The sequence below is a fragment of the Muscardinus avellanarius genome (genome assembly GCF_963383645.1).
Source record: "Muscardinus avellanarius genome assembly, chromosome: 13".
In the NCBI taxonomy this organism is placed as follows: domain Eukaryota; kingdom Metazoa; phylum Chordata; class Mammalia; order Rodentia; family Gliridae; genus Muscardinus; species Muscardinus avellanarius.
In genome coordinates, this window is record NC_137799.1 from 23,071,446 (window position 1) to 23,098,441 (window position 26,996).

Consider the following 26,996-nt stretch of genomic DNA (forward strand, 5'->3'; position numbering starts at 1 on the left):
CCCAGTACTTGGGAGGCTGAGACTGGAGGACCAAGGTTCGCGGCCAGCCATGGCTACTTAGTGAGGCCCTCCACAACTTGAGACCCTATTTCAAAAGAAAGAATCAAAATATAGGTCTGGAGGTATAGCACGGAAGTACAGTGCCCCTGGGTTCGATCTCCATTACCACCACCACCAAAAAAAAAAAAAAAAATTTTTGAAAGTCTGCAGTGGATGAAAGAGTTCTTAACTAACAATTTTGAAGAATGAAAGGGTGAAAGTTGACTGGAGAAACATAGTAGGTTTGCAGGGTAGTTTTGACAGCTCATTTGCAATAGGAGTCTGTACACTGATAGAGATAGCAACCTGCCCTATTGTGAGATTTCCATCAGTCCTCAGTTACTTAAATGCCAGTTGGGTTCCTCCAAGGTCAGCACACATTAAAAAGAAGCAGAGAGTATGACTATGATCATCATTAATAAGATGTGCCAGACTAGGTGTGGTGGAGCATGCCTGTAATCCCAGGACTTGGGAGACTGAGACAGGAGGATCACAGGTTCAAATCCAGCCTCGGCAATTTAGTAAGGATCTCGGCAATTTAGCAAGATCCTGTTTTCAAATAGAAAATAAAATAGGGCTGGTGGTGTAGCTGGGAGGTAGAATGCCCCTAGGTTCAATTCTTAGCACCATAAAAATAAATAAATAAATAAATACATAAATGCCATAAAGTTAGATATTAAAAGAAGAGAAGAAAAAGCTACTGATTTGGAAACTTATATAGATTCATTTATAGAGCACTGGGTCCTGAGGGAAATCAAAGAATTGTTGAAGTGGAAATAAATAAGACCTTGGAGCTGGCACAGCTACCTACCGTTGATCAGATTCAGGATCCAAGGGGTGAGGACTGGGTGGGGCTGGCTGGGTGGTATGTGCAATGATGTCTATACAAGTTTTTTACCCCATTATGATATATAAATAAATGCACCAATAAAAAATTTTAAAAAACAAATACAAATTTTAAAAATTAAAAAATATAAATAAATAAATAAATAAATAAATAAATAAATCTAAGGGAGTTTGCAGTGAAGAAGAGCAAAGGTCATTAGCTATGAGATACCTTGGATTTGATCCCATCAAATATCTTGAATTTTCAGGCGTGGTGGCGCACGCTTGTCATCCCCGCGCTTGGGAGGCAGAGACAGGAAGATCGCGCAGGTTCGAAGCTAGTCGCGCGCGCTGGCTTAGGAGACCCTGTTTCCAAATAAAAATATAAAATAGGTCTGGGAGTATAGCCCAGAAGGGTTCTATCCCCAGTACCACCAAAAACAAACAAACAAAAAAATTCTTAAATTTGCAATGGACATAAAAGCCATATCAAACTGTCATTGCCAAAAGGGAATGCAGTAGCTTTTGTTATTAAAAAGTCAAACAGAAGCCTGACACAGTGTTATACACCTGTAATTCCAGCACTCAGGAGGATCACAGAGACGGGAGGATCACAGGTTTGAGGTCAGCCTCAGCAACTTAGTGAGACACGGTTAAAAAAAAAAAAAAAAAAAAGGCTGCAGGTAGAATACTCCTAGGTTCAACCCCCAGTACAAAAAAGGAAAAAAAAAAGACAAGCGGTAACTTGGCTTGGGCACAGCTGATTCGTGAGCAACCAGGATGTCTTCAGGATCTGGACTCTCCCCACTTTCCATCTCTGCTTTCCCTAAACCTCCTCTAATCTTAAGCAAGCTCCTGACTGGCAGTAGCAAAACACTGGCTTTTTTTCAGTTCAAGACCACCAGGAAAGAAAAGTGCCTCTTCCCCCTAAAGCCAAACTCCTGGGCCTCATTCTTATCAGTCCAAATTTGGGTCACATTTTCATCTCTAGCTGGGCATGGTGGTGGTGCACGCTTGTAATCCCAGCATCTGGGAGACTGAGACAGGAGGACTGCAGTTCATGGACAGCCTCATACACTTAGTGAGGCCCTTTGCAACTCAGTGAGACCCTGTTTCAAAATAAAGAGTAAAAAATAGGGCTGGGGCGTAGCTCGGAGGTAGGATATCCCTGAGTCCATCCCCAGTCCCGAAAAAAAAAAAAATCCATCTCTGAACCAACACTGTAATCACTGGCACGTGACACGGTGATTGGATAGACCTGAGCCTTGTAGCCACTTGTAACACACGAGGAAAGTGGAGGCCACGGGAAGAGAGAGCGGAGAGGGTTAGAGGTGGGTTATTAAAGGGAACAATAATAATAATAAGGTTCGGTAAATGTTATTTACTGAACCTTAGCTGTGTACAAGCGTGCGCCACCACGCCCCGGCTAGGATATCTTGTTTTCAATTCAGGGGGTGGGGAGTTTGACCTCAGCCCTCTAAAATACTAGCAATGACGAGCACAATACGCTCCTCATCCCTGTAACCTGCGCTCTTCCACTTCAAGTGTCTCTCTACTGCTCCAGATGTAGGTAAGACAAATCAACTTTTCAATCTCATAACTTGTAAAAGTGCAACACCTACCCCAGGTTCCAGAAACCCTAGGTGGATCCAGGCCAGACGGTGCCTTCCTTGTAATCCCAGTACTTGGGAGGCTGAGACAGGAGGATCGCAGGCTTGAGGACAACACATGGCAATTTGGTGAATCCTTGTTTCAAAATTTAAAAAAAAAAATAGGGGTGGGGTATAGCTCAGAGGCAGAACACCACTGGGCTCGATCCCCAGCACTACAAAATCAAAAAGAGAAAAGAAATTCTTGGTGGATTATGTTCTTGTGGCCTCTTCTTCCTGCTTCTCCGTGGTCTGGGCTCAGCATTATGTCAACCCAGACATGAATCACTGAGCCTTCACCAGGTTCTACAGAAATAGAAAAGAGTCGCACTCACTCACTCTACACATTCATGAGTAGACTTCTCTAAAAACTGAGAAGATCCATGGATTCCCATGCACTGATACAAAAAGCTGCCTGAAGTCTTCACTCAACATTTCTACTCTTTTACAGTCCCTCTGACCATCCTGGCACCAGGGCTCCTGTCCTGGCCCTTTCCATCCATGGCCCCTTATTTCACTTCCTCCCCACACTGTGGTTTCTCTTCTCCTCCTTTCTCTCTCCTCTGTCCCATCCCCACCCCTCCACCCAGGGTGGCAGAGGAGTTCCAGTCCTTGACTCACAATGACACACTCCACCCCCTCCCTGGGACCTCCTCCACAGCTGAAACCTCGGCCTGAGGACTTCACCTAATGTGATCAGAACTGTTTTCCAGTGCTGGGGTGTAAATCAGAGGTAGAGCAGAGAGCTTGCCCAGCAGGAGTGAGGCCCTGGGTTCAATCCCCAGCACCAGAAAATGAAAAAAATAAAATGCTTTCTAAACAATGACTATTCCTCTCTAAAACAAGTTTTGGGCATCATCTATCAAGATAAGAAAAGTATTTCCTATTTGATTAGAACATACCTGAGATGTAAGTTCAACAAATAAACTTCTAGCCACTCTTGTTCTTCTTCATTTATGCAATACACTGTTAATCAATGATAATTACATCATGACTGTGTCATGTCTACACCTCTCTACATTCCTATATTGTTGGAAAGGACATCTTCAAATACAATTCTCTGTGACCTGTATTTGCCACATACCTGTAGATATGTGAAGACGGGTGCTAAATACTGCTCCCTCATTTACTAGCTATGTGATCCTGTGAAAATTACTTCTCAGTTTCAGTCTGTAAAATAGGGTGATACATTCACTCATAGACTTCTTAGGACAGTTAACTCATTCAAGTAAAGCTTTTAGTACACAGCTAAGGTTCAGTAAATGTTAGCTGCATTTTTCTTCTAAAATAGTGTGACTTTTCACTATAAAAACAAGGAGAGTTTAAGCCTTTCCACGTTAATGATCATAGCCAGCCTTGAGCTAGAGACTAGATTCCACACTCCATCTTAACGTGCTAGGGTCAAGACTGGTAGTCTGAGCTACAGAATGTGGCTGGGAGCAAACTCAGGTGCAGCCTAGATTTGGAGACGGAGGAGAGAGTAGGGACATGACAAGAACATAATCTAGTCCAAAGTAGCTCGAAATAGGAGAAACGCCAGCTGCCCTGAGTTTAGTTCATTTGCAGACCAGAAGATTCTGGCCTCAAACTCGGAGGGTCCCAGGGCTGGCTTGTACCCTGATGTCCAGCTTCTGCTAGATCTGTCCTAGCACTGATGTGAACCTGAGGCCCTTCAGACTCCACAAGAGGAGGAGGAGGAGGACTGAGACACCAAAGACCTTGGCTCCAGAGAAAACCAAGTTTGCTCTCCGCTGTCTGGAGCCCCTCGTATAGACAGACTCCTTGACCAAGTAGCCACAGTGGGCCTTCTGGTTCAGGATTTCTGGTGGTCATAACTGATTGCAGAATACCCCCACACACATGCCACCACCACCACCGCCCATCACCACCACCACCACCCATCACCATCACCACCAACCACCACCAACAACCACCACCAACAACCACCACCACGACCACCACGACCACCACCCATCACCACCCATCCCCTGGAGCCTCTGCCACTCACAGGAGCAGGCTGGTGGGGCTGCTTGCTGGAACCTCTGTAAATGTAGGCTGGGGATGAAATGAGAGAGACAGACACAGGTTAGTGAAATCAGACCAAGGAGAGGGGGAGAAAGAGGAAAATGAGCGGCTGAGCCAGATCCAGGAGGCATCCTCAAGAGGGAGACGGGTGCAGAAAGCAGAGTTGTTTGGGTTTGGACACGGGGCTGGGCGGTGACAGGCAGGAGGAAGGAGGGGGGTTATACCCTCCCTAAAAATGTCACAAGGGCACATATCTACTCAAAAATCACTTGGAATCCAATTTCTATTCCCTCCGTGAGCACATCATCCATTGGGCTGTGGTAACTCTCCCAGCGGACCCCAGCCTCCCTCTGTGGTTTGGCTGGAGGCGGCAGGCTTTTGACTCTCCACCCCTCCCCAGGGGAGGGGGTCGCCCTGAGAAGGTTCTTGCTCCTTGGTGTGCTGTGGCCCTGCACCACCCTGGTCCACTTTGCAGAAGTGTATAGTTAAAAGGAGGAAGCTAGGCTGCCTGGGGAGGTCTGCCTCCTCCCCTCCCAGTGGAGGGAGCCCATGACACAGAGGAAGAGCACCTAGGAAGAAGCAGAAAGGGCCCCGGGGAGGTTCACTTTGGAGAAGATGACCCTGCCCTCTCCAGCAGACCTGACCCCCTGCAGAGAGTCCAGTTTTACCATCTGGAAGGACAGCTAGGGCTGGGAGTTTGAGGCAGAGTCCCATAGGCGAGTCCTGCCTCCTGGGGGCCCCCACTGCAGGTGCCGGGGCAGGGCTCTTCTTGGAGAGGCCGTGGGCCTGGAGGGGGGCCTGAAGCTGTCTGCCACTGAGTTTACTTCTCTCCGAGTCTATGCTGCTGGCTCTGAACTGAGCACGGGGGCCCTGATGCTTTTAAGTTCAACAAATATACTTCACACCGCAGCACTTCTCCCAGGCAGAACCCTAGATCAATCCTGCGTCCAAACCTGCCTTTCTGCGCCCGCTGAATTTGGACACGCTCCCTACGAGGGTCCCAGGGCTCCTCTCAGCTGATTCTAAATCCCTGCAGAGACAGACGCTAGGAGGAGGTTCTCAGGCACCCCAGAGAGGTTCCTGGGGGAGCACCTCTCGCCTTGATGTGGGGAAACTGAGCCCTAGTCAGGCGGGCGCGCTCGCAGGAGCCGCGTGACGCCGCCGCGGCGGTGGAAACCCAGGAGCGAGAGTGGGGTGGGGGTGCGCTCCGGGCGGCTCCCTGGGCGGGGGCCAATCCAGCTCGGCCGGGGTGGAGGTGGGGGCGGAGCGCGGCCTTTTCTGTCCTGGGAGGAGTGGCCGCGCCGGGACATCACCGCTGTCACTCGGCTCGCCTGTCCCTGGCGCGCACCGGGGCGCGCACACTCGCTCTGGGGCCGAGCTCTGACCCACTGCAGCCAGGGAGCCCTGCGCGCCCCATCGGAGAGGTCACATGGGCGCCGAGATCACCTGCCCATGGGGGAGCCACCTGCCTCGCCTCCAGGCGAGGACCTGGATCGAGCCCGTGGTGGCCTCCACACAGGTGGCCGGCTCCCTCTACGACGCCGGACTACTCCTGGTGGTGAAGGCGTCCTTCGGGGCCCTGGACTCCTCCAACCACAGCACCAGCCCGGCGCCCCGGGGCTCTCTAGAGGACCAGCAGCAGCGGGCCATCTCCAACTTCTACATCATCTACAACCTCGTGGTGGGCCTGACGCCCCTGCTGTCCGCCTATGGGCTGGGCTGGCTCAGCGACCGCTACCACCGCAAGATCTCCATCTGCGCGTCGCTGCTGGGCTTCCTGCTCTCCCGCCTCGCGCTGCTGCTCAAAGTGCTGCTGGACTGGCCGGTGGCCGTGCTGTACGGGGCAGCGGCGCTCAACGGGTTCTGCGGGGGCTTCTCGGCCTTCTGGTCCGGGGTCATGGCGCTGGGCTCCCTGGGCTCCTCCGAGGGCCGCCGCTCCGTGCGCCTTCTCCTTATTGACCTGATCCTGGGCTTGGCGGGATTCTGCGGGAGCATGGCCTCGGGGCATCTCTTCAATCAGATGGCTGGGCACGCTGGGAAGGGCTTGGTGCTGACCGCCTGCAGCGTGGGCTGTGCCACCTTTGCTCTTCTGTACAGCCTCTTGGTGCTGAAGGTCCCCGAGCCGGTGGCCAAGGCCAGCGAGGAGCTCCCCACTGTGGATACGGTGTGCGGGACGGTGGGTACCTATCGCACCCTGGACCCTGACCAGCTGGAGAAGCAGAGTGTGGTGGAACACCTTCCACCTCCCGGAAAAATGAAGCCCCCCAAAACCACCATTGCCCTGCTATTTGTGGGCGCCATCCTCTATGACCTGGCAGTGGTAGGCACCGTGGACGTGATGCACCTCTTTGTGCTGAGGGAGCCTCTGAGTTGGAACCAGGTGCAGGTGGGCTACGGCATGGCTTCCGGGTACACCATCTTCATCACCAGTTTTCTGGGCGTCCTGGTCTTCTCCCGCTTTTTCCAGGACACCACCATGATCATGATTGGGATGGTCTCCTTTGCATCAGGAGCCCTCCTCCTGGCCTTTGTAAAAGAGACATACATGTTCTACATTGGTGAGTCTGGCATTCCTGGGGAGACAGGACAGTGCTGGGGCTGTGTCATGGGGCGAACACCAGGGATTATGCGTAGTCCAGCTCAGCACCAAGGATTGAAGCTGCAACCCTGGTGGCACAAGGGGCCCAGGAGTGTGTTCACGTGTGTTTATCCGCATTGCACCACACACGATTTGTTCTGCTGACTGAAATGTTATCAATGTGGTGCCCATGGTCCTAGGAAACCAAGGAGGTGTGGTCAGTGGTGCCTGGAATCAAAAGAGGAGGCTTTAGGATGGTCTTGAGTAGAGATAGGGTTGAGTTTCCTCTCCCCAGTATTAGAGGGGTAAAAGATTAAGTAATCCAGCTGAAAAGGCCCCTTAATTAAGATCATATGCAGCCAAGTAAGGGCTTTTTAAAAATACATTAAAATTTTTTTCGCCGGGTGTGGTAGAGCAGACTTGTAATCCCTGTGCTTGGGAGGCTGAGACAGGAGGATCACACAGGTTCAAAGCCAGCCTCAGCTACTGAGTGAGGCTCTCAGCAACTTAGTAAGACCCTGTTTCCAAATAAAATATAAACTAGGTCTAGGAGTACACCCCAGAGGTAGAAAGCCTCAGGGTTCCACCCACAGTAACACACACACACACACACACACACACACACACACACACATACACACACACACACACAAAATCTCAATAACTGGTTTGATGACCAAGGGAACAGCCCCACTTAAGGAAGTGGAATGATGTTTCCACCTGAGGACAGAGGCCAGGCAACCTCAGCAGAGAGCTCAAGACTAGTGCTCCAACAGGAACTTTCTACAATGGCAAAAATGGCTTCTGTCCAATCTATCCCATACAGTAACCACATGTGGCTAGTACACAGTCAAAATGCAGCCAGTGCAACTAAAGAGCAGAATTTTAAAGTTCATTTCATTGTGTGTTGGGGGAGGGTAAGAGTCCTGAAGACTGAACCCAGGGATGCTTGACCACTGAGCTACCCCCCAGCCCTTTTTTAAAAGTTTTAAATTTTGGCCAGGCGTGATGGCGCACGCTTGTAATCCCCGTGCTTGGGAGGCGGAGACAGGAGGATCGTGCAGGTTTGAAGCCAGCCTCACTGGCTTAAGAGACCCTGTTTCCAAATAAAATATAAAATAGGTCTGAGAGTGTAGCCCAGAGGTAGAAGGTTTCCAGGAACCCCAGTACCACAAAAAAAAAAAAGTTTTATAAATTTAAATTTTGAAACAGGGTCTCACTAAATTGCCCAGGCTGGCCTCAAACTTGCTATCCTCCTGTCTCAGCCTCCCAGATTACTAGGATTATAGGCATTTGCCATGGTATCCGGCTACCAAAGTTTATTTCATTTTAATTAATTTAAATAGCCAGGTGTGTGACCCTGGCCCAGGTCACACACCTGAGGAAAATGGCAAGATAACCTCAGGCCCAGGCCCAGGTAAGAAGGCTATGTGTGAAGCACAGAGTCTTCTATTCCCTTCCCATCACACTTACCTCCCTACACACACACACACACACACACACACACACACGCACACACGCATGCACGCACGCAACACATGCACGCACGCAACACACGGACATCCAGGTAACAGTATGGACTGAGGGGTGAAAGGAAGTTAGGTTAAGGGACACATTTCTGGAAAGAGTTTGCAGGAGTTCCGAGGACCGCCCCCAGAGGTATTCATTCATTACGTAGGGAGAACAAGCACTTCCCTCCTAGGGAGGCCAGGAGAGGAACCTGTGTCACTGCAATACCAGCTCTGCCTCAAAACGCACAATAAAGACCCCCTTCAGCCTGGCGTGGTGCAGCACACTGGTAATCCCAGTACTTGGGAGACTGAGAAAGGAGGTTCCCAGGTTTGGACAAGCCTCAGCAAGTAGTAAGACTCTCAGCAAACTAGAGAAACCCTGTTTTAAAGCAAAATATAAAGGGGCTACAGGTGTAGCTCGGAGGTAGAGTGCCCCTAAGTTTAATCCCTAGTACCAAAAGAAAAGAGTACCCCCTTCAGCAGGCCAGTTGTGGTGGCACATGCTTATAATTCCAGTACTTGGGAGGCTGAGACAGGAGGATCGTGGGTTTGCAGCCAACCTCAGCAACTGTGGGAGGCCCTTTCAAAGTAAAAAATAAAAGGGGTTGGGGGAGTGGCTCAGAGGGAGAATTTCCTGGATTCAATCCCTAGTAACACACAAATACCCTTACCCTGCGCCATTACCACCAGCTCCACGTCAGCTTATTTTGCATACCACCCCCTTCTCAGAAAAAAAGAAAAGAAAAGAAAAACAGCTCAGCATTCCTTTGGAAGTGGAGTGCCAACTCAGATTGGCACGAGCATGTACAACTCAGCGAGAGCTCAGAACCTGAGTGCAGTCCGCGTAGGGCACTGGACGGCCAGCAGACGCTAGTTCTTCCAGGCCAGGCCTGTGGGGTGGCGGGAGGGAGGCTGGAGGCAGGTTTTGCTTTATGGCTTCCTCCTGGCCGAGGCTTTTCCAGCTTCCTCCATGACCTTTTCCAGCTCGAGCTGTCATGCTGTTCGCTCTCATCCCCATCACGACCATCCGGTCGGCAATGTCTAAACTCATCAGTGGCTCCTCTTATGGTAAGTGAAAGGAATCTCTCTGGCATCTTTACCTCGGGCTGTTTCAGAGCTGCTCAGCTCGTGATAAAGATTTGAAGACACTAGAGAAAGATCCAGAAGCAGCTTCAGATACATTAGGCTTCTAATGTAAAAGTGGCTTCTATCCAGGGCAGGAGGCATGAAGACAGGAGGGTGGGAAAGACTCTAGGTCAGTAAAAAGCCACAAAGAAAGATACTATCATCCACAGGCTCCAGGAACATTCAGCTAGGATCTCATAGGTTCCAAAGTGGCTGATACGCCCCACCACTACTCTGCATAGGGCGCTGAGCAAAATATACACCAAAGAACACAAATTTGATGGGTGTAGCGGCACACATCTGTAATATTAGTATTTGGGAGGCTGAAACAGGAGGATCTCAGGCTCAAGGCCAGCCTCAGAAACTTAACAAGACCCTCAACAATTTAGAGACTCTGTCACAAAATAAAAAGGGCCAGGGGAAATGACACTGGAAGTATTCAGTTGCTAAGTTTGTAGCAATAACTTCAATTATCACATGAAGAGACATGTGTTTGAGAAAGATGCATGGTAATGTGAGTTTGCATTATTTTTGTCAGTCCTGAGATTCGTGATTAAAACATACTTCTGACTTATTGGTGACGTGGAATGGAACACATTTTGAAGAAGGCAGTTATTGTCCAAAGAAGGACTTGTATGGGAAAACATTTTAAAGCCATCCTCTTTTTTCTTTTTTTTTTTTTTTGCAACTGTGTTTGGAAAAGAAATAAAAATAAGAATGAAGTATGAACAACCAAAAATCAGGGCCAGGGGAGTAGCTCAGAGGTAGAACAGCCCGGGTTCGATTCCCAGGACCCCTCCCGAATGCAAATGTGTCCCTGCATCTTGCTTCTTTCTCTACTTGCTTAAAGAAGGTAGACTTCCAAGAGGGCACTGAGTTTCCTTTTTGTTTTGTTTTGTTTTGTTTTGTTTTGAGATGGGGGTGGTAAGCAAAATTAAATCTGGGAATCTATGAAGACAGAGGCGGGATTCCTGGCACACTGAGCCATGCAGTCTAAAAAGTAGTCCTTGGGACAGCAAAGGGGTCCCCTAGAGCGCCCCAGACTCCGCTAGCGGGGAGGAGGGGGAGACATCAGCGCATTTCTTGGTAACCTCTGTCTCTTGCACAGGGAAGGTGTTCGTCATACTTCAGCTGTCGCTGGCTCTGACTGGGGTGGTGACATCCACCGTGTACAACAAGATCTATCAGCTCACCATGGACAAGTTCGTGGGCACCTGCTTTGTTCTATCCTCCTTTATCTCCTTCCTGGCCATTGTCCCGATCGGGTAAGATGGGGGCAGCGTCTGCTTGCTGGGCTGGGCCTGGTACTTAGCTCGGGGCTGCTGGACGTCTCCAGACTAGCACCGCGGGGGTGATGCTTTACTGTCGGTATTTACGCAGCAGCACCTGAGTAGGCTTGCTCATAAAGAAAAAGTTCTCTTGTTCCTTCAAACTGATAAGCTGGCAATCTGGGAATTCCGAAGTCAAAAGATAATCAGCAGAGAACTTAACCAGCTGGCTCACTTCCTGGTGGCTTTGTATTTTGCAGGAGCCTCACCTACGTGCTTATCATTAGAGTCTGAGGTTAGAAACTCCATTGGGCCATTCAGAACTCTTGTTTGGCTTCCTTTTAGTGAAAGCCATCCTGCCCCCTTCTGAGTACAGTCTCCTCTGTGCCCTGAGAAGGCTGCGCTCCTGGCCACAGGACTGCATGAGCTCCTCCGTGGGGCCCTCAGGCAATGCCCTCCCCTTCTCCGGGGAACAGTCTCATTTGTGAAACAAGAGCCCTCAACTCTAGGAGAGAGCAACCAGGAGGGCTGGAAAGTGAAGGAGAGGTGCGCTGGCCGGGCCGTGGCAAGGGCTTGAGCCAACGGCATCGATGGGGTGGGAAGACAGCATGGGACGGTTCTGCCCTTACCAGCCCTGTCCAGTAGAAATGAGAGCGTGAGTGACAGAGCAGGCCACATGTGTGCTTCATATTTGCTATGGAGTGTGTGTGTGTGTGTGTGTGTGTGTGTGTGTGTGTGTGAGAGAGAGAGAGAGAGAGAGAGAGAGAGAGAGAGAGAGAGAGTGTGTGTGTGTGTGTGTGTGTGTGGTTCTGGGGACGGATCCAAGGGCATTCTGTCTCTGAGCTACACTCCAGCCCTTTTATATTTTTAAACAGGGTCTCACTAAGTTACTGTGCACTGGCCTTGAATTTGAAATTCTCTTGTCTCAGCATCCCAAGTACTGGGATTAGAGGTATTTTGTGCTTGATAGGAGCCACATTTAATGTATGTATGTATGTATGTATGTATGTATGTATGTATGTCCTAGCATTGAGGATTGAACTCACCTCCAAACTATATCCTAGCCCCTTAAAATTTTTTAAAAATAATGTCTAGCTAAATTGCTGAGGGTTTTGCTAAATTGCTGAGGCTGGCTTTGAACCTGAGATCCTCCTGTCTCAGCCTCCCAAGTACTGAGATTACAGGCATGTGCCACCACACCTGCCTAGAAGCCACATTTTCTTTTGTGTGTGTGGTACTGGAGCTCGAACTTAGGACATTCTACTTTTGAGCTATACCCCCAGCCCTATTTTATCCTTTATTTTGAAACAGGACTTCACTAAATTGCATATGTTACCAACTGCTGATGCTACCCACACACCTGTAATCCTCCTGTCTCACTGTCTCAGCCTCCCAAGTTCTGGAAGCCATACACACACACACACACACACACACACACACACACACACACACACACATATATATATATATATTTATTTATTTATTTTTTTTTTTTTGGTGGTACTAGGAATGGAACCCAGGGGCTTTCTACCTCTGGGCTATACTCCCAGTCCTATTTTATATTTTATTTGGAAACAGGGTCTCACTAAGTTGCTGAGAGCCTCACTAAGTAGCTGAGGCTGGCTTCGAACCTGTGCGATCCTCCTGTCTCAGCCTCCCAAATGCGGGGATTACAAGCCTGCGCCACCACACCCAGCTCTAGAAGTCATATATATATATATATATATATATATATATATATATATATATATATATATATATTTTTTTTTTTTTTTTTTTTTTTGGGTGGTACTGGGGGTGGAACCCAGAGGCTTTCTACTCCGGGCTATACTCCCAGACCTTTTTTTAATATTTTATTTGGAAACAGGGTCTCACTAAGTTGCTGAAAGCCTCACTAAGTAGCTGAGGCTGGCTTTGAACCCGTGTGATCCTCCTGTCTCAGCCTCCCAAGTGTGGGGATTACAAGCGTGTGCCACCACGCTCAGCTAGAAGCCATATTTTTCAGAGATAAAAATGACAGGTGAAATTAATTGTAATAACATAGTTGGTATTCAAAATTACGTGTCAACATAGAAACAACTTGTGAAATTAATCAGAGAGCTAGTTTATCACTTTAAAAAATTGAGTTTTTAGATCTGGTTATATATTTCGTGCTTACAGTACATCTCAAGTTGAAATAATCATATTTTGAGTGTTCAGTAGCCACATATAGCTAATGGTTCTCACAGTGGACAGACCAGCTGTCAACTGTCAGGTCTTTCATTTCCCCTTCCTCCAAAGTGAAGCTGTCTCACATATCAATGCTGCTCGGCTAGAAGAGAGAGGAATATATATGTGTCTATGTATGTATATGCTTATGTGTATACGCATATATATATGTATGAATACCTCCATAAGATAAACATAGCCACAATAAAGTGCAAAGTAGTTGATATAGATTTGCATTTTTAAGGGAAATGCTTAGTAACACATGAGAGCTCTGTCAGTTATGATGGTTGTATAGGGCACCAAAGTAGGAAATAATTGAATTCAGGTTGAAAGGGGGGACAGCCCCTTTTGGAATTCTCACGTTCTATCCTAATATGGGTCCCTGCCTGCATAGAAGGCTGAGCCTCCTGGGATAGGAGCTGCCAAGCATTAAGTCTCTTTGCTTTATTTCTTAGTTGAGAAAAATAATATAGGAAGATCAAGTCGCTGAGAGAATTTGGACAAGCAGAGGACCACAGCCAGATCTCATTTCCTACCATAGGGGACTGAGCCCGAACTGCCCGGGCCTGCCCAGCCCTGGGGACTTTTCCTGTGAGTCTGGGTGGAATAGGTTGGACCAGCTTGGCTAGAGCTAGCACGCAAGGCAAGCTCCTCTGGAGTCCCAGCTCCCTGGACAACTGAGTAACAGAAGAGTTGTTATGCCCACTTGATAATTGTCCAAATCCTATTTTGTTGGCAAACAAACACTGAAAAACAAAGAGAACAAAGTTTACTACAGGGTGTCATAAAGACGTAATCAGACAAATGAAAGCGATGAGCAAGTCCAGTAACTGGTTCCTGCTCAGTTCCCTCGGCTCGGGGCACGCTGGGGCAGGCGTGCTGAGATGCCGCACTCCCGAGCACCTGTGCTCCGTCACATTCGCTATGCAGGGTCTTCATGACCTCATGTCACAGAAGCAGGGAGAAAATCTGGAAATGTTCAAGGCAGCAACTGATTGTGTGCTGTGTGAATAAGGCGCTTACGCATTGTTGAGTGTTTCCCTCTTTTGTAGATGTTTAGCAGTGGACAGACAGCCAAACAAATCTAAGTTCTTTGTCCATTGGAACAACTGACCGGGAAAGATTTAAAAAAAAAAAAAAAAAAATCACTGCTTTCCAGGTTCCTGCCCCAACCCCCGCAGAGATGGTGACTCAGCTGAGCTAGGGCACAGCCTGAGCACAGGGGTTTTTAAAAGCTCGCCAGGTCATTTGAATGCACAAGTAAGACAGAAGGCTTTGGCACAGGACTCTTTCCATCAGCTTTCCTTTCCATGAAGTCACCAAATGAATGAAACCCTGGAAAACCCCTACAGTGAAATGAGGCCCAGCTCTGTCATCTATCACTCAGTGAGGGCAGCAGGAGGGACCAGTGGAGCTTCTAACTACAGAAAGGAAAGCGACACCATAACCCAAGTGGGAGTCTGAGGCAAGGGAATCACAGGATTGCGGCCAGCTTCAGGAACTTAGCATGACCCTCAGCAGCTTAGCACAACCCTGTTTCAAAATACAAAGGGATGGGGATATAACTCACAGAGAGAATGGCCCCGGGTTCATTCCCCAGAGAAAGGGAATGAAGGAGGGAGGGAGAGAAGTAGGAAGGATTGACACAAAAACCCAGGAAGGGGGGCGTGGTGATACACACCTGTTCTTTCAGTGACTCAGGAGGCTGAGGCAGGAGCGTAGCAAGTTCAAGACCAGCCTTGGCAATTTAGTGAGACTGTCTCAAAAATTAAGAAAAAGATAATAATAAGGGGCTGGGGTGTAGTTCAGTGGGAGAGCTCCCCTGAGTTCAATCCCTGGTACTGCAAAAAAGAGAGAAAGAAAAAAGAAGGGGGAGGAGGAGGAAGAGACAAAGGAAGGAAGGAAAGAAGGAAGGAAGGATGGATAGCAGGCTGACCCGCAGGCATGTTAGGGCTGATGAGGACTCAGAGGCAGAAGCTGGACCAGCCAGTCTGCATCCTCCTCCCCACTGCCAGGAGAGTCCATGGGCCAGAGCTGCCAGCAGCCTGTTATGATCCTAAGGGGCTGTGCCCTGCCCCTTCCAGCACCCGAGTGGGCAGATCTCATTCTGTGAGAGCCTGCCTCTCCCTGCTTGCTCTTCTTTACCTACAGCAGGAAGATGCTGAGGAGATCATTGTGCAGTTCTGCCCAGCCTCAACCGTCCTCCTCTAACACACGGGTAACCACCTCGGGCTGCACAGAGAAGAGAGAAGCCATCAGAAGACATGGCCTTGTCTTCTCCAAGCTCCAAATACATGTTCATCTGCACCCAGCTCATTTTTTTAAAAAATGATAATAGCAAGTGTGTTAAATATTTAATATATGTTAACTAATTTAATCTTCCTAAACAATCCTTTGAGGGAATTACTATTATCCCCATTTTGCAGATGAGGAAACAGAGCCTCAAACTTGCCATTTTCTCTAAGAGGATCTTCCTGACCTGTCTTAGCCTAAATTAGATCTATTAGATGCTCCTCAAGTTTTCTAAATGTTTCCTTTATAGCAAGACAGTTAATGACCATTTAGTGTTTGCTTGTCTAATGTTCTTGCCCACCATTCTGGTAGCACAGAGACCAGGGCTCCCCGAGGACACAGACCAGGGCTGTGTGGCTTGCCACATGCCCCCTGTGTCCAGCAGAGAGCCTGGCATGTAGTGCTCAAGAAGGACTTGCTTAATGCATAGATGCTGGCAGAGGGTGTGGCTCCTACCAGTCAGCATTCCTGAGCAGCCACACCCAGAGCGGCCTATGGGGTGGCCGTGGAGTTAGGAGCAGGCCTCCAGCACGCAGCTGTGCTGTAGCGTCCACAGTATATGCCACCTGCGACATCAGGGACGCAAAGCCAAGTCCCTGTCGCCCCGTGCTGGCTGCCTCTAAGTCTCGCCTTTCCACTTGCCAGCCTTAGAATGCAATGAGTTTTGTTTGAAGTAAAGTAACTGCATCTCCATTGGGCTTCATGGAAGATGGGACATCAGTGTTTGGAAGTTTCAACAAGGAGTCCTTTTAGAAGGCTTGAATTTAAGCTCGCTCCCCATCCAGGAGCTCTAGGTGCTGCATAGCCATCAAGAGCCTTAAAACCCGAGGATCCTGGAGTCCCTACAGATGAAAAAACCCTGGGCCTGAGAGGTTGAAGGATACCAAAGGTTACACAGATCCAAGACTTCAACCCAGAGATCCTGTTTGCTATGTCTCCATTTATCTACTGATATTTCTAAACAAGCTTCATGGGAGGGATAAAGGGCTCTGGGAAGGCAGATGAGGCAGCTAATTCTGCTGGGGATTAGTGGAGGTTAATCTTACCCCCAGGACATACCCGGGATTTCATCATCGTCAAGAGTGAGATGCAGCTGGGCGTGGTGGTTCACGCTTATAATCATCCCAGCATTCGGGAGGCGACACCGGAGGACTGCCGGTCACCGACAACCTCAGCTACTTAGTGAGGCCCTTTGCAACTCAGTGAGACCCTGTTTCAAAAATAAAAAGACTAAAAAATAGAGCTGAGGGTGTAGCTTGGAGGTACAATGCCCCTGGGTTCCATCCCCAGTACCAAAAAAAAAAAAAAAAGCGAGTTGCAAAGAAGTCCCAAGAACACGTAGATACAAAGGGCTCAGGGTTATGGGAAACAGAAAGAAGTTCATTATCACAGGACTGGAAGGAGCCTGGAGTTAGAGGCATTGCCTAGGGCCACCCTCTCACTCCGTACAACCTTCTGAAGCCACATGAAGCTAGCACCTCACTCGGTCAGTGATAAAGAGTGGCAGGAGACAACCTCAGCGTTGAAGGGGAGGAAGAGCTACATCCTCTCTCCCATTCCAGCTCTTTTCTTAACTCTCTTTTGCAAATTCTTACAGCATCGTGGCCTATAAACAAGTCCCGTGGTCACAGTATGGACACAAGACAGAGAAATGAAGGTGCTGATCTGCGGGAACTGGCAACACCAGCCACAGCCTCTGAAGACCAATGAAGGGACCAGGGAACTGATCACCAAAGCAACCCGCTGCCAGGAAACCTGAGTTCCAGCCACAACTGGCCTCTGAGTGAGCCGTGGGGCTCAGGGGTCCCTGGTGGGTGGGGACAAGTACCTTTCTAGGTGATAGAAGAACTTTCTCAGCTTTTAGGCACCCCTGTGAGGCAGAGGTTAGGTTGTGTGGGTGCAGGCTATGTGCACAGCCGCCCCAGGTCCTACGAGGGATTTCAGCCTGCCGTGGCAGCCAGCCCACCCCCTTTCTTCCAGAGACTGTCTTGAGGGCCCCAACGCAGGGCTAACTGGAGACCTGGGTACTGTGCTAGAAATCCCATGGGAGAATTCAAATGAAAGCCTCCGTCTGGGGGAACTGTGATAGGGATATTTTGCAAGAACTGCCCGCAGTTTCATAAGAATGACAGTATCTTTCAAATTCAAACAAAGCATTGGGGTGGGGGCTGAAGTTAGCTTTCTTCCCTAAGGACCTGTTGGTTGTGAACACTCAGGAGAGCAATGGATGCTGAAGGCCTCTGGAGAATAAATACCAAGAATATTCAATTGAATACTTTCTAGTCAACCATACTTTCCAAAGTGGGGGATGTGAAGGGTCACAAGATGTGATAAGAGCCATTTCATTCTGAGGTACTTATTTTTTTTTAACTTATTTTACTTATAAAAACACTTGCCTCCTAATAAAATAACATTCAAAGTATGAGTGTGTGAATCATTCTTCTCCAGGTCAGATTTCCCCTGTAACTACTGAAGCTAGAGAACTCATAAAGCTAGAGAACTCACTTCAATGTCAAGACATTTGGGCTCAGAGTCTGTACCTCTAATCCTCTTTAGGAAATGAACAAAGCTTTGGGGCACATCTACTAAGGTCCTACTGCCAACCCAGGGGCAGAGACAGAGTGAGAACAAGACACAATTGTTCCTGCCCAAACAGGATATTGTCTAGCAGGCAGAGGGACAGAAGAGCAGGTGCTGGTGTTCTTATAATAAACCCTAACTATGGAAGCACAGAGCCCAGATTTGGGAGGACAGGGAGGGCTTCCCAGAAGTGGTATCTGAAAGATTGGAAGGTTATGTGGGAGTTACCAAGGCCAGATGTTGGGGGACATTCCAGGGAGAAGGAACAACAGGCTACAAGGCCCAAAGGGGAAAACTGCCCAAGATGCAGGGGTTCAACATGAAGGGAGAAGAAAGGAGTGGGAGGAATGGGAAGTGTTAGAGGATGGGACAGAGATGAGACTGGAGCGGTGGGGAGGGACAGCATAAAGGATGGTTTCAACAGAAAAAAAGAGTTTCTCATTAATGGGGCTAGCTGGTGAAAGGTTTTAAGCTGGAATGCAGGGTACTGCTGTTTGCACCTTAGAGCACTCTGAAAGCAAAGCAGGACAAGCAACCATGATGAGCAAACGAGACAAGCTAAGAGAGCCAGCAGTAAGCCAAGTGGACAGTGGACTGACGCATCAGGTAAGCAGCCATGCGCAGGGAGGAGGGATAGGCGTGGAGAAGTATTTGGGAGTTAGAGGTCAAGCAGAAGCTGCTGAGGGGTGGACTATAAAGGGCGAGGCAGAGGGACGTAAGGCTGGTTCAGATTTGGTGTTCAGGCGGAGGAGGAGACAGAGCCTCTTACCGAGACAGGTAACCTGATCAAAGCCAATGGATGGGAAAGATGAGTCCAAGGCCACACTCGACCTCTCCACACTCACCAAGATTCTCATTCCTCTTGACCTCCGGCCTTCCATCCCAGCCGGACCAGCTCCCCAGCCTGAATGAATCTAATCATTGGCTTCTCCAGTCCGGTCCCTTAGAGCTTGCTCGAAATGTCCAGAGAAGTCTGCTTACTTGTCCACACTGACCCCGCGATAAGCTTATAGTTTACACCTGAACTGGATTCTCAAAGCCACAGTATTGACTCCTGTTCAACTCACCTGTCATCGGGGTAGCAGTTTCAAACCCTTCCACTGTGCATGTGCGGCATTTCTACTAGATGCTCTATTACTGTTCTTGGACCAGCAGTGCAGCATCACCTGAGCATCTGTGAGAAATGCAAACCACAGGACCCTACTCAACTCGGATCCCAAGAGTGGGACCCAACGACTGAAGTTCTTATAAGCCATCAAGTTTAGGAGTCACTATTCCAACCTACAGAGATTCTTTCTCCTAAGAACTTTTCCTCAGTTCTTCTCCTCCTCCTCTCCCTACATGGTTAGTTTCTGAGGCTCTTAAGTAAGACCTTGTTCTTGGTTCTCCTTTCAAGTAGCCTAGTCTACTCCCCTGGACTTCAGAACTCTATTTCCTATGACTGAGTCAACATCTCTGCCTGGATTTCCTTAAAGATAAATCCAAACCAAATTATTTTTTCCCCGCGTTACCACCTCAGTCTATTCTTTTATATTTATCTCTTGATTGATTTCAGTAAATATCATCACCACCAGCTCCCAGCCCAGAAGTCTCCAAATACCTTTAACCCATTCCACTCAGCACAGTAATCTCTTAAATCCAGATGCTCATTTTCACCTCTTTATTACTTATCATGGATTTGCAATCTATTCCTATCTATTCCCCAGGCCTTCAGTCTGGCTACAATCCTCAAGCATCCTATCACCATATATTCTTAAAAAGAAAACAAGAATATTTTTAAAAGTTATATACTATTTTTTAAAAAAACTTTAACTGGCAAAATGTACAGGGAAAGTTATCCTTAATATTTATATTAGCCATATTTAAACAAGTAATAAAAAAAATGTCTTTCCAGAGCAGTGCCTACTAGATACTTGGGTGCTTCATCTACATTACTGCTAGTCCTACAAACAGCTCTAAAGGGAAGCCTTGTCTCCACATCAAAGATCATAATACTGAAGGTCCAGAAAGATATGACTTGCCTAAAGCCGCATATCTAGTAACAGAACACTGGGTTCCACAGCTCCCTCTCCTATCCCACCTTGCTGCTCTGTCTTGTGTAACTGCAGTCTTAGATTAGTGAAGTATCCCATCAGTAAGCCAAGTTCAGCACCACTGCTCAGTCTGTTTCCAACGCGTTGCCATTGTTAGGTAAAGGAGCACTCTGGCCTCTCGTGTGAAAGACACTCTATACCACAGACCTTTCTTCTTTTCCTACAAGTTCTTAAAAAACATTATAGCGGTCAAAAAAGTCAGGAAGTGACTGGCTCTGACCCAGAATATAATGTGCTTTGTCATGAGGTGGTGCAGGAAGAAATCTCTTCTCTGATACCTGGGTTAGATGCCAACCTGCCCAGCAACAGTGATGGCCACCGCACTTAGGTGGTTTCTTCATCTTCCCACATTGGTACCAACTTGTAAGATGTAGGAGAGGGTAAACTGAGCTTGGATCTATAAAGAGGTGAAGAAAAATAAAAACAATTCAATTATGTATCTTTTCTGTTACTCTATATATTCTGATTCTTGTAGGTAAACTATTATTATCTGTCCAGAGAAAACAAGAAAACAAAAAAAAGATGCAGCCATCTTTTCCTGTCTTACAAAGAGGTACAAATGAGAGAACATGACTCAAGGTACAGAAAGCATCTTTTATAGGTTTATTGGTCCATTACTTTAAGTTAATTGAGGTAAAGAAACTTTAAATTTACAAGCTAATAGTTTATCAAGCAATACAAATTCTTTGTTTACCTCAAAATGTAAAATACTAATCCCATAGTAAACAACAAACAGATTTTTTTATACACAGATATACCAGGGAAAAGAATGGACAAAAACTTCATGCCAGCATTAAAAATTCAACAAAATTTTTTTTTCCATTTTATAATCTCTGGGTTCCATAACAAAGAAAAAAAGGTGACATTCTTTTAAACATTTGGTAGCTTCAAAAAACAAAGACCAGTCTGTAAAGAAATCTCTTTCTTATCAACATACATTCTCTCAAGCACTTTTTTTTTTCACAGCTTTTGATTTGGCTTAACGGCAGCATGGAGAGAAGAGAACACATGTACACAGAGGACTTTATCAATACTTCCAAAGAATTTTTATTTTTTTCTTAAAATTTTAAACATAAAGAATAATTTCTAAAAATAAGAAACATCGTCCATAATTTGGACATGTCCTAAGCAAAAGTTTTAATCTCTTCTTTAACAGTTAAAATACAAGTTAGAAAGTTTGCTGGCAGTTTATTTCATGGGAGGATATCAGATGTAGGTCACCTCTCAACGCATTCCCAACTCACAGAGACGAAGGGAACAGGCACACAGAAACACAACGAACATCAGAACAGGACCAAACCTCAGGGGTGTCCAGGTGGACAGTGCTGGCTGTTAAGAGATGCTGGCTTGTGACCCAGCGAAGGCCCAGCTGACACAGCCACGACTTTAGCGTGTGCATTCACATTTTGGTTTGTAATCTACTTCCCTCTCTCCCCATTTCTACATGGAGGAAAAAGTGATTCCCTTTTCTTCCTCCCAGTACCACTTCTGACCAAAGGGTTGGTCTAAGACTGAACCAGCCTGTCCAACAGGAGTGTGGACAGGTGTTAGCTGCTCTGACCCAGCCTCCAGAGGGCCCAGAACCACCTGGTAACAGGACATACTCCCAGGAGAGGCACCTACACAATAGTCTTCATCACTGTAATAGTAAAAGCTCTGCTAAAATGGACTCAGTTATGTGAGTCAACATAATAGGTTTTTGGCATTTCAACCTGTGGAGAATTTCCGTCTAAAACATGCTCCTCTGAGACCCCCACAATATCTTAAAAAGCTGTTCTGCAAACTCAGGGTAAACCTTTAATAATGTCATAATATATAGTTCTCTGTACCTATGTGATTTGTCGATGCTGATACCATATCTACGACAATAAAAATGCCAAAAAGCACTAAATTAATCTTTCATACTTTAAAACCACAAAAGGTGTTGTGGTCCCTGTGTTTCCCTTACACTGTTAAAAATATCATTTGGCAATAGCAGTACTTAGTTCTCTCCTTCCAAAAAGGCCACCTGAATTATGATCCTTGTTTTCTGGCTTGTTTCTTTAGGAGGACTGAGGACTGATTATGTTAGATCTCTAAAACTGTCTATCCCAAATTTTAAAAACACTACTTGAAGAATAAGGCATATTATTCGATATTGAAAAATTCTCAAAAAGTAGTTAGGTTTTTAACAGTCTTTGTTGATTTTGTGGATTTGTTGATTTTCAAGTGCTAAATACATAGGATGTTTGCATAAGACAAGTATCTTACTGGTTTGTTAAAAGGTTTTTTTTATAGCACTTATATACAGACTATCTATAGCAATAAAAACTACCTGGATAACATATTTTTTTTTCTGCCACATAGAAAGGGTTAGACAATCACATCCAGGGCACATTTCCAATACCTATCATTAGGTATAACACAGCTCCACCCCAACCTTTTTGAATGCAGACTGCCCCTGCATGCTCTCTGAAGGAGGGATAACTAAATTAATACTATCCCTTCTCACATCTAGGGCATATTTCAAATACCTATGATTAGCTATAACACAGCTCCACCCCAACCTTTCTGAATGCAGACAGTCCCCGCATGGGCAATAGTGGGGAGACCAGACATCCTTAAAACAAAAAGGCTGACAACCTGCAGAATGGGTTGGTAAAAAATTGAATTTCTGAATTACTCACTGAATTAAAGAGAAGGACAACTCCAACACACTCAGTAAATCTGGCCTAGGAAAGGATGTTTTCCTCAAATGTACTAGTACGTGCTACCCACCGTTTAATAACAAGCAACGAGAGAGCATGTCCAACCTGCCATCTGGATGACTTTTGAAATTGAGAAGGCAAACGCAAATTCCTAACATGAACTTGCAAATGGGGATGGCCAAAGCAGTGTCTACCCAGCTATATGATTAGCTTACACAGTTTCTACAGGCCCTTAAAGTGGGTGTCTGAGACGGCGAGTTGCAGACAGGTGCCATGCCCTGACTCCAAGCAACTGAGTTTGTAAGTGGAATCATCCTTTAGGGTGGCCACGAACCCCAACTAGCCCAGCCCAAGACTTGAACAGATGAGGCCTTGCAATCCGTTCTTGACCTTGATCTCTGTCCTCTCATCGGCCCAGGAGAGAGTGTAGAGAACGACTTTCCAACGGTCCAGTGAACCTTGTGGAAAGGGAGCAGCTGCCTTCGGTTCCAATGCTACTGCCAGGAGCATCAAGTCCCACAAACTAGATGTCACAAGGGAAGGCCCTTTCTGAGAGAGAGACTTCACTTGTGACAACTGCATGGCCATCATGCCTACTCTAAAGCAGAACTTCCCGTCAGTCCCTCATGAAAGGCAGCCTCCCGAGCAGTGAGCAGCAGGTGTACTTTTAGTTCTGCATGAGGAGGGTGACTGAGAAAACCCATTCAACTGAGATCTAGAACAAGCCCCGTGGGGCTGAAACTTGGCATGAAAACAGGCATATCTTATATTCACCATGATCCCCAGTCATGCTGGTTTTGTTGAGGATGTTGTAGTTGTTACTACAGCTACAAAAAGGTCTCTGGTGAGTTCAAGAACAGCCTGGTAAAATACAGAGCTCCCCACCCACACTTTTTAAGTTCACCAGAAATCATTACTGAGCCATAGCAAAAGATGAATCCAATCCCAAACTGGGCAGAGTAGAGTGACCCTTCATTTCAGAGCAGCGACTCCTTGCTTTGAGCTGTGATCCCCCCACACTGATGAAGAAGTACGTCTACAGCCGCTACAAGTCATGGCTGGGCTTTCTTCAACATCATTTGCATCTCTACAATCTGCCCATTTCCTAGAAAGTCTCTCCTCTGCCTTCACCTGGACTCCTACCCTGGATGAAGGATACCTTTCTCTTTGCTGAACCTGGGTGGTTTCTAAAGACAGACAACTTTCCATTCCACTGCTCTATGCTCAAGCCTCAGACCTTGTCTGTGTCGGTCTTCCTGAAGCAAAGAACAGTCTCAAACAAAAATCTCACGGACAGTAAGTAAAAGAGAGGAGTCCTTGATCTCAGAACTGCAATTCTGCGGACTCAAGAGGGATGGGTGATGAGGCCTATCTGAGATAGTCTTTGGCACAAAAGTCTTGAAGTCGTGCTTCTCATAGTGAATCTCCTTTATGCCTGCCCAAGTCAAAAAGGCCAATGCTTGGGGTCGCTGAGCCCGAGGGCAGGAGGGAGCCACAAGAGTAATGGAGAGCTGGAGAACATCCTACACTGCTTACTGCCCCTTCCACCTGGGCCAGGCCCCTCACCTTGTCAGACGCCACCCTGAAGACTGGGACAAGAGTCCCTTCTTGGGAAGGACCATCCTTCCATGGAAGTCTGTAATGCACATGGGTTTTCCTGGCTCTGCTATCAACAGCATACCTGAAGGATGGGACATTTGTGATGCTGAAGCTCTTTCTGGTGTTTAAAAGCATAGCGGCATAACATGGGGACCAAATAAATGGAGCAAGACAAAAGTCTGGTGTCTGAATCCCTTCAGAGCCAGTCCTCTGCCTTCCACAAAACAGGAATTGACTGTGGGTCCCACCCCCTCCCCACTTCTCCCAGAGAACAACCTGCTGGGTTTTTTTTTGGGGGGGGGTTGTTTTGTTTGTTTTGTAGGGGGAGTATTTGGTTTTTATTTTTTTAAGGATTGCCATCTTTCCCAAGTGACCATTACACAGGAATGACTCTGGGCTTTGGCAACTATCAGGTTGTCAGATTCTAGTTTCCCTGAAACTCTTTCCACAATTCTTTCTAAGCATTCATCACCCTGGACATATTTAAAATGCACATTCTATGAAGCAAAGCTTCATGTGTTCCAAAGATGAGTGTTCACTGCTGGGTCAGTCTGGTGTCTTTTGCCAGATATCAACAGGAGGCTGTCAAATACTTGAGGCACACCCCGATTCCACCAGCATACCATCAGGTTGGCCCCAGACATCCATAACCACACCAATACGATGGTTTAGAGGTAGAATGAAATACTGAATCACCGGAGATGGTGAAAGATGGATTGTTCTTACCATTCTGCTTCAATGAGTCATTTCATGATTCTATTTGTACCAGATTCTACTTGTAAAATTCTATTTGTACCAAACTGGAAATTCACATCAAAGGATTTTCATAGATGGAGCTTAGCAGTATAGACAAGTACCGTCTCATGTACAAATTACCATTTCAACTGCGACTTTGTCAGACATGATGAAACAGAACCACACTGTTCTATGCTGCCCAACTGTGGCCCCAACAGAATCCCAGCCGTGGCCGAGACAAGGTCATCTCTGCGGTGAGAGTGGAATGAAGTGACTTCACGTGCTGTGCACTGACCGGCATCTGCAGGTTAACTTGCACATGGAGCAGTGTCTGGACTGCTCCATTTAAAAAGCAAAAAACAAACTACCGCTTAGTTGAAGCTCAGATTTATAGGTTTATAAAGATGAGCCACAGGTGAAAGAACACAAATATATGTAGCTGGTTTTCAGGAGGGGAAAAAATGAGTTGGAAGATAAATCCTTTGACTGTTGGTTTTGTGGTGATTTTGAAAAGTAAACTTGGTAATAGTTTGAAATGAAGGCTTTACACACAGCCAGGCATCCCAAGGAATTTGGTTGCAAACTGAGATTTCAGCATAGCTAGAAGTAAAGAGCTGGCTGTTAAACTTGTCATCTTTGAAGCCCCTGCAGAATTGGCCCCATGGAGTAATGGCCGGCACTCTGGACTCTGAGGCCCGCAGGTGCTGACCTTTCTTCCTGACCAAGAAATGTTAAGGGTTAAAGCACTTTATGTGGAACATTCACAATGAGTATCATAACAATACAACATACCAGCCCTGTCCCCAAAACGTCGCCTGGACACTCCGCAGACATGGTAGGAAATGTTAAGCTAGGTGTTTTTGGTGAGGTAACAGCAAATTGCACAAAGCAGACGCTGAAGGTGGGACTCGGTGCACGCCCACCGATCTCAACAACAGGGGAGACAGGAGATGCTTCCTGACGTCTACTCCTGACAGAGATGACGATTAACAAGCAAAACAAGGTCGAAGACCTTCACAGAAGAAAAAAAATGCACCTTTTTTTCATTTTACACAAAAAGTTTCTAATCTATTGCATTCTGATATCAAAAGCAGGACTGGGGAGCACTCCCCTCCCCTTCCCGAGGCATCTCGTAAGGATGGGACGCTGGCCTGCTCACTCAGGCCTGGGTGCAGACAGACACTGATTGCAATGGCCCTGAACCAGAAGCAAGACACGAGTCACTCAGCACGAGCAGCAGCAGGCCGCACTCACGGCTACAGGCCACTGTAATTAAGGACTTTCCGTGGAGGTACTGACACCTCCTCTCGGCCGAGGCAAGTCCCTGCCCACAAAGGCGACCGCAGAGCCGCATGTCCCCACGGCAAGCCACCGCGGTCTTTCCTTCAATGTCTCCTTCACGTCCTTGAAAACAGGACCCGGGTTCTCTCCTGTGACAGGCCACTCGCTGCCCCAAAGGAGGAAAGTGTCACGAGACATCACCACGGCAGCTGTGGGTGCTGGGTCCCCCGGGGTCAAGTCTTCGTAGTGTTCATTGAGTGAGATCCTTCACAATATGGAGGTATGCTTCTTTTGCTGAGAGATGATTATATCCTCACAGACTCCACCAAGGAATAAATACTAACTGAAAATAACTGTAGGGTGAAGGGGGGCAGGAGAAAAAACACAAACGAGAGGTGCTTCTGCGTTGTTTCCGAGGCCACCTCTCGGGCACTGCAGGGACATTCCAGTACAGGGCGCCGGGCCCTGTGTGGGCAGAAGAGTCTCTATCCGAGAAGGAAC

The 26,996-nt window shown here is 47.2% G+C and overlaps 1 protein-coding gene across 1 annotated transcript; it reads left to right on the forward strand.

Moving 5' to 3' along the window:
• Positions 1–5,967: 5,967 nt before the first annotated feature.
• On the forward strand, positions 5,968–17,175 carry SLC46A2 (solute carrier family 46 member 2; the record flags this gene model as incomplete). The annotated part of the gene is made up of 4 exons (XM_080709554.1): positions 5,968–7,096; positions 9,612–9,695; positions 10,861–11,017; positions 17,118–17,175. The coding sequence occupies 4 exons, from the start codon at positions 5,968–5,970 to the stop codon at positions 17,173–17,175; spliced, it is 1,428 nt and encodes a 475-aa protein (XP_080565680.1).
• Between the last annotated feature and the right edge of the window lie 9,821 nt (positions 17,176–26,996).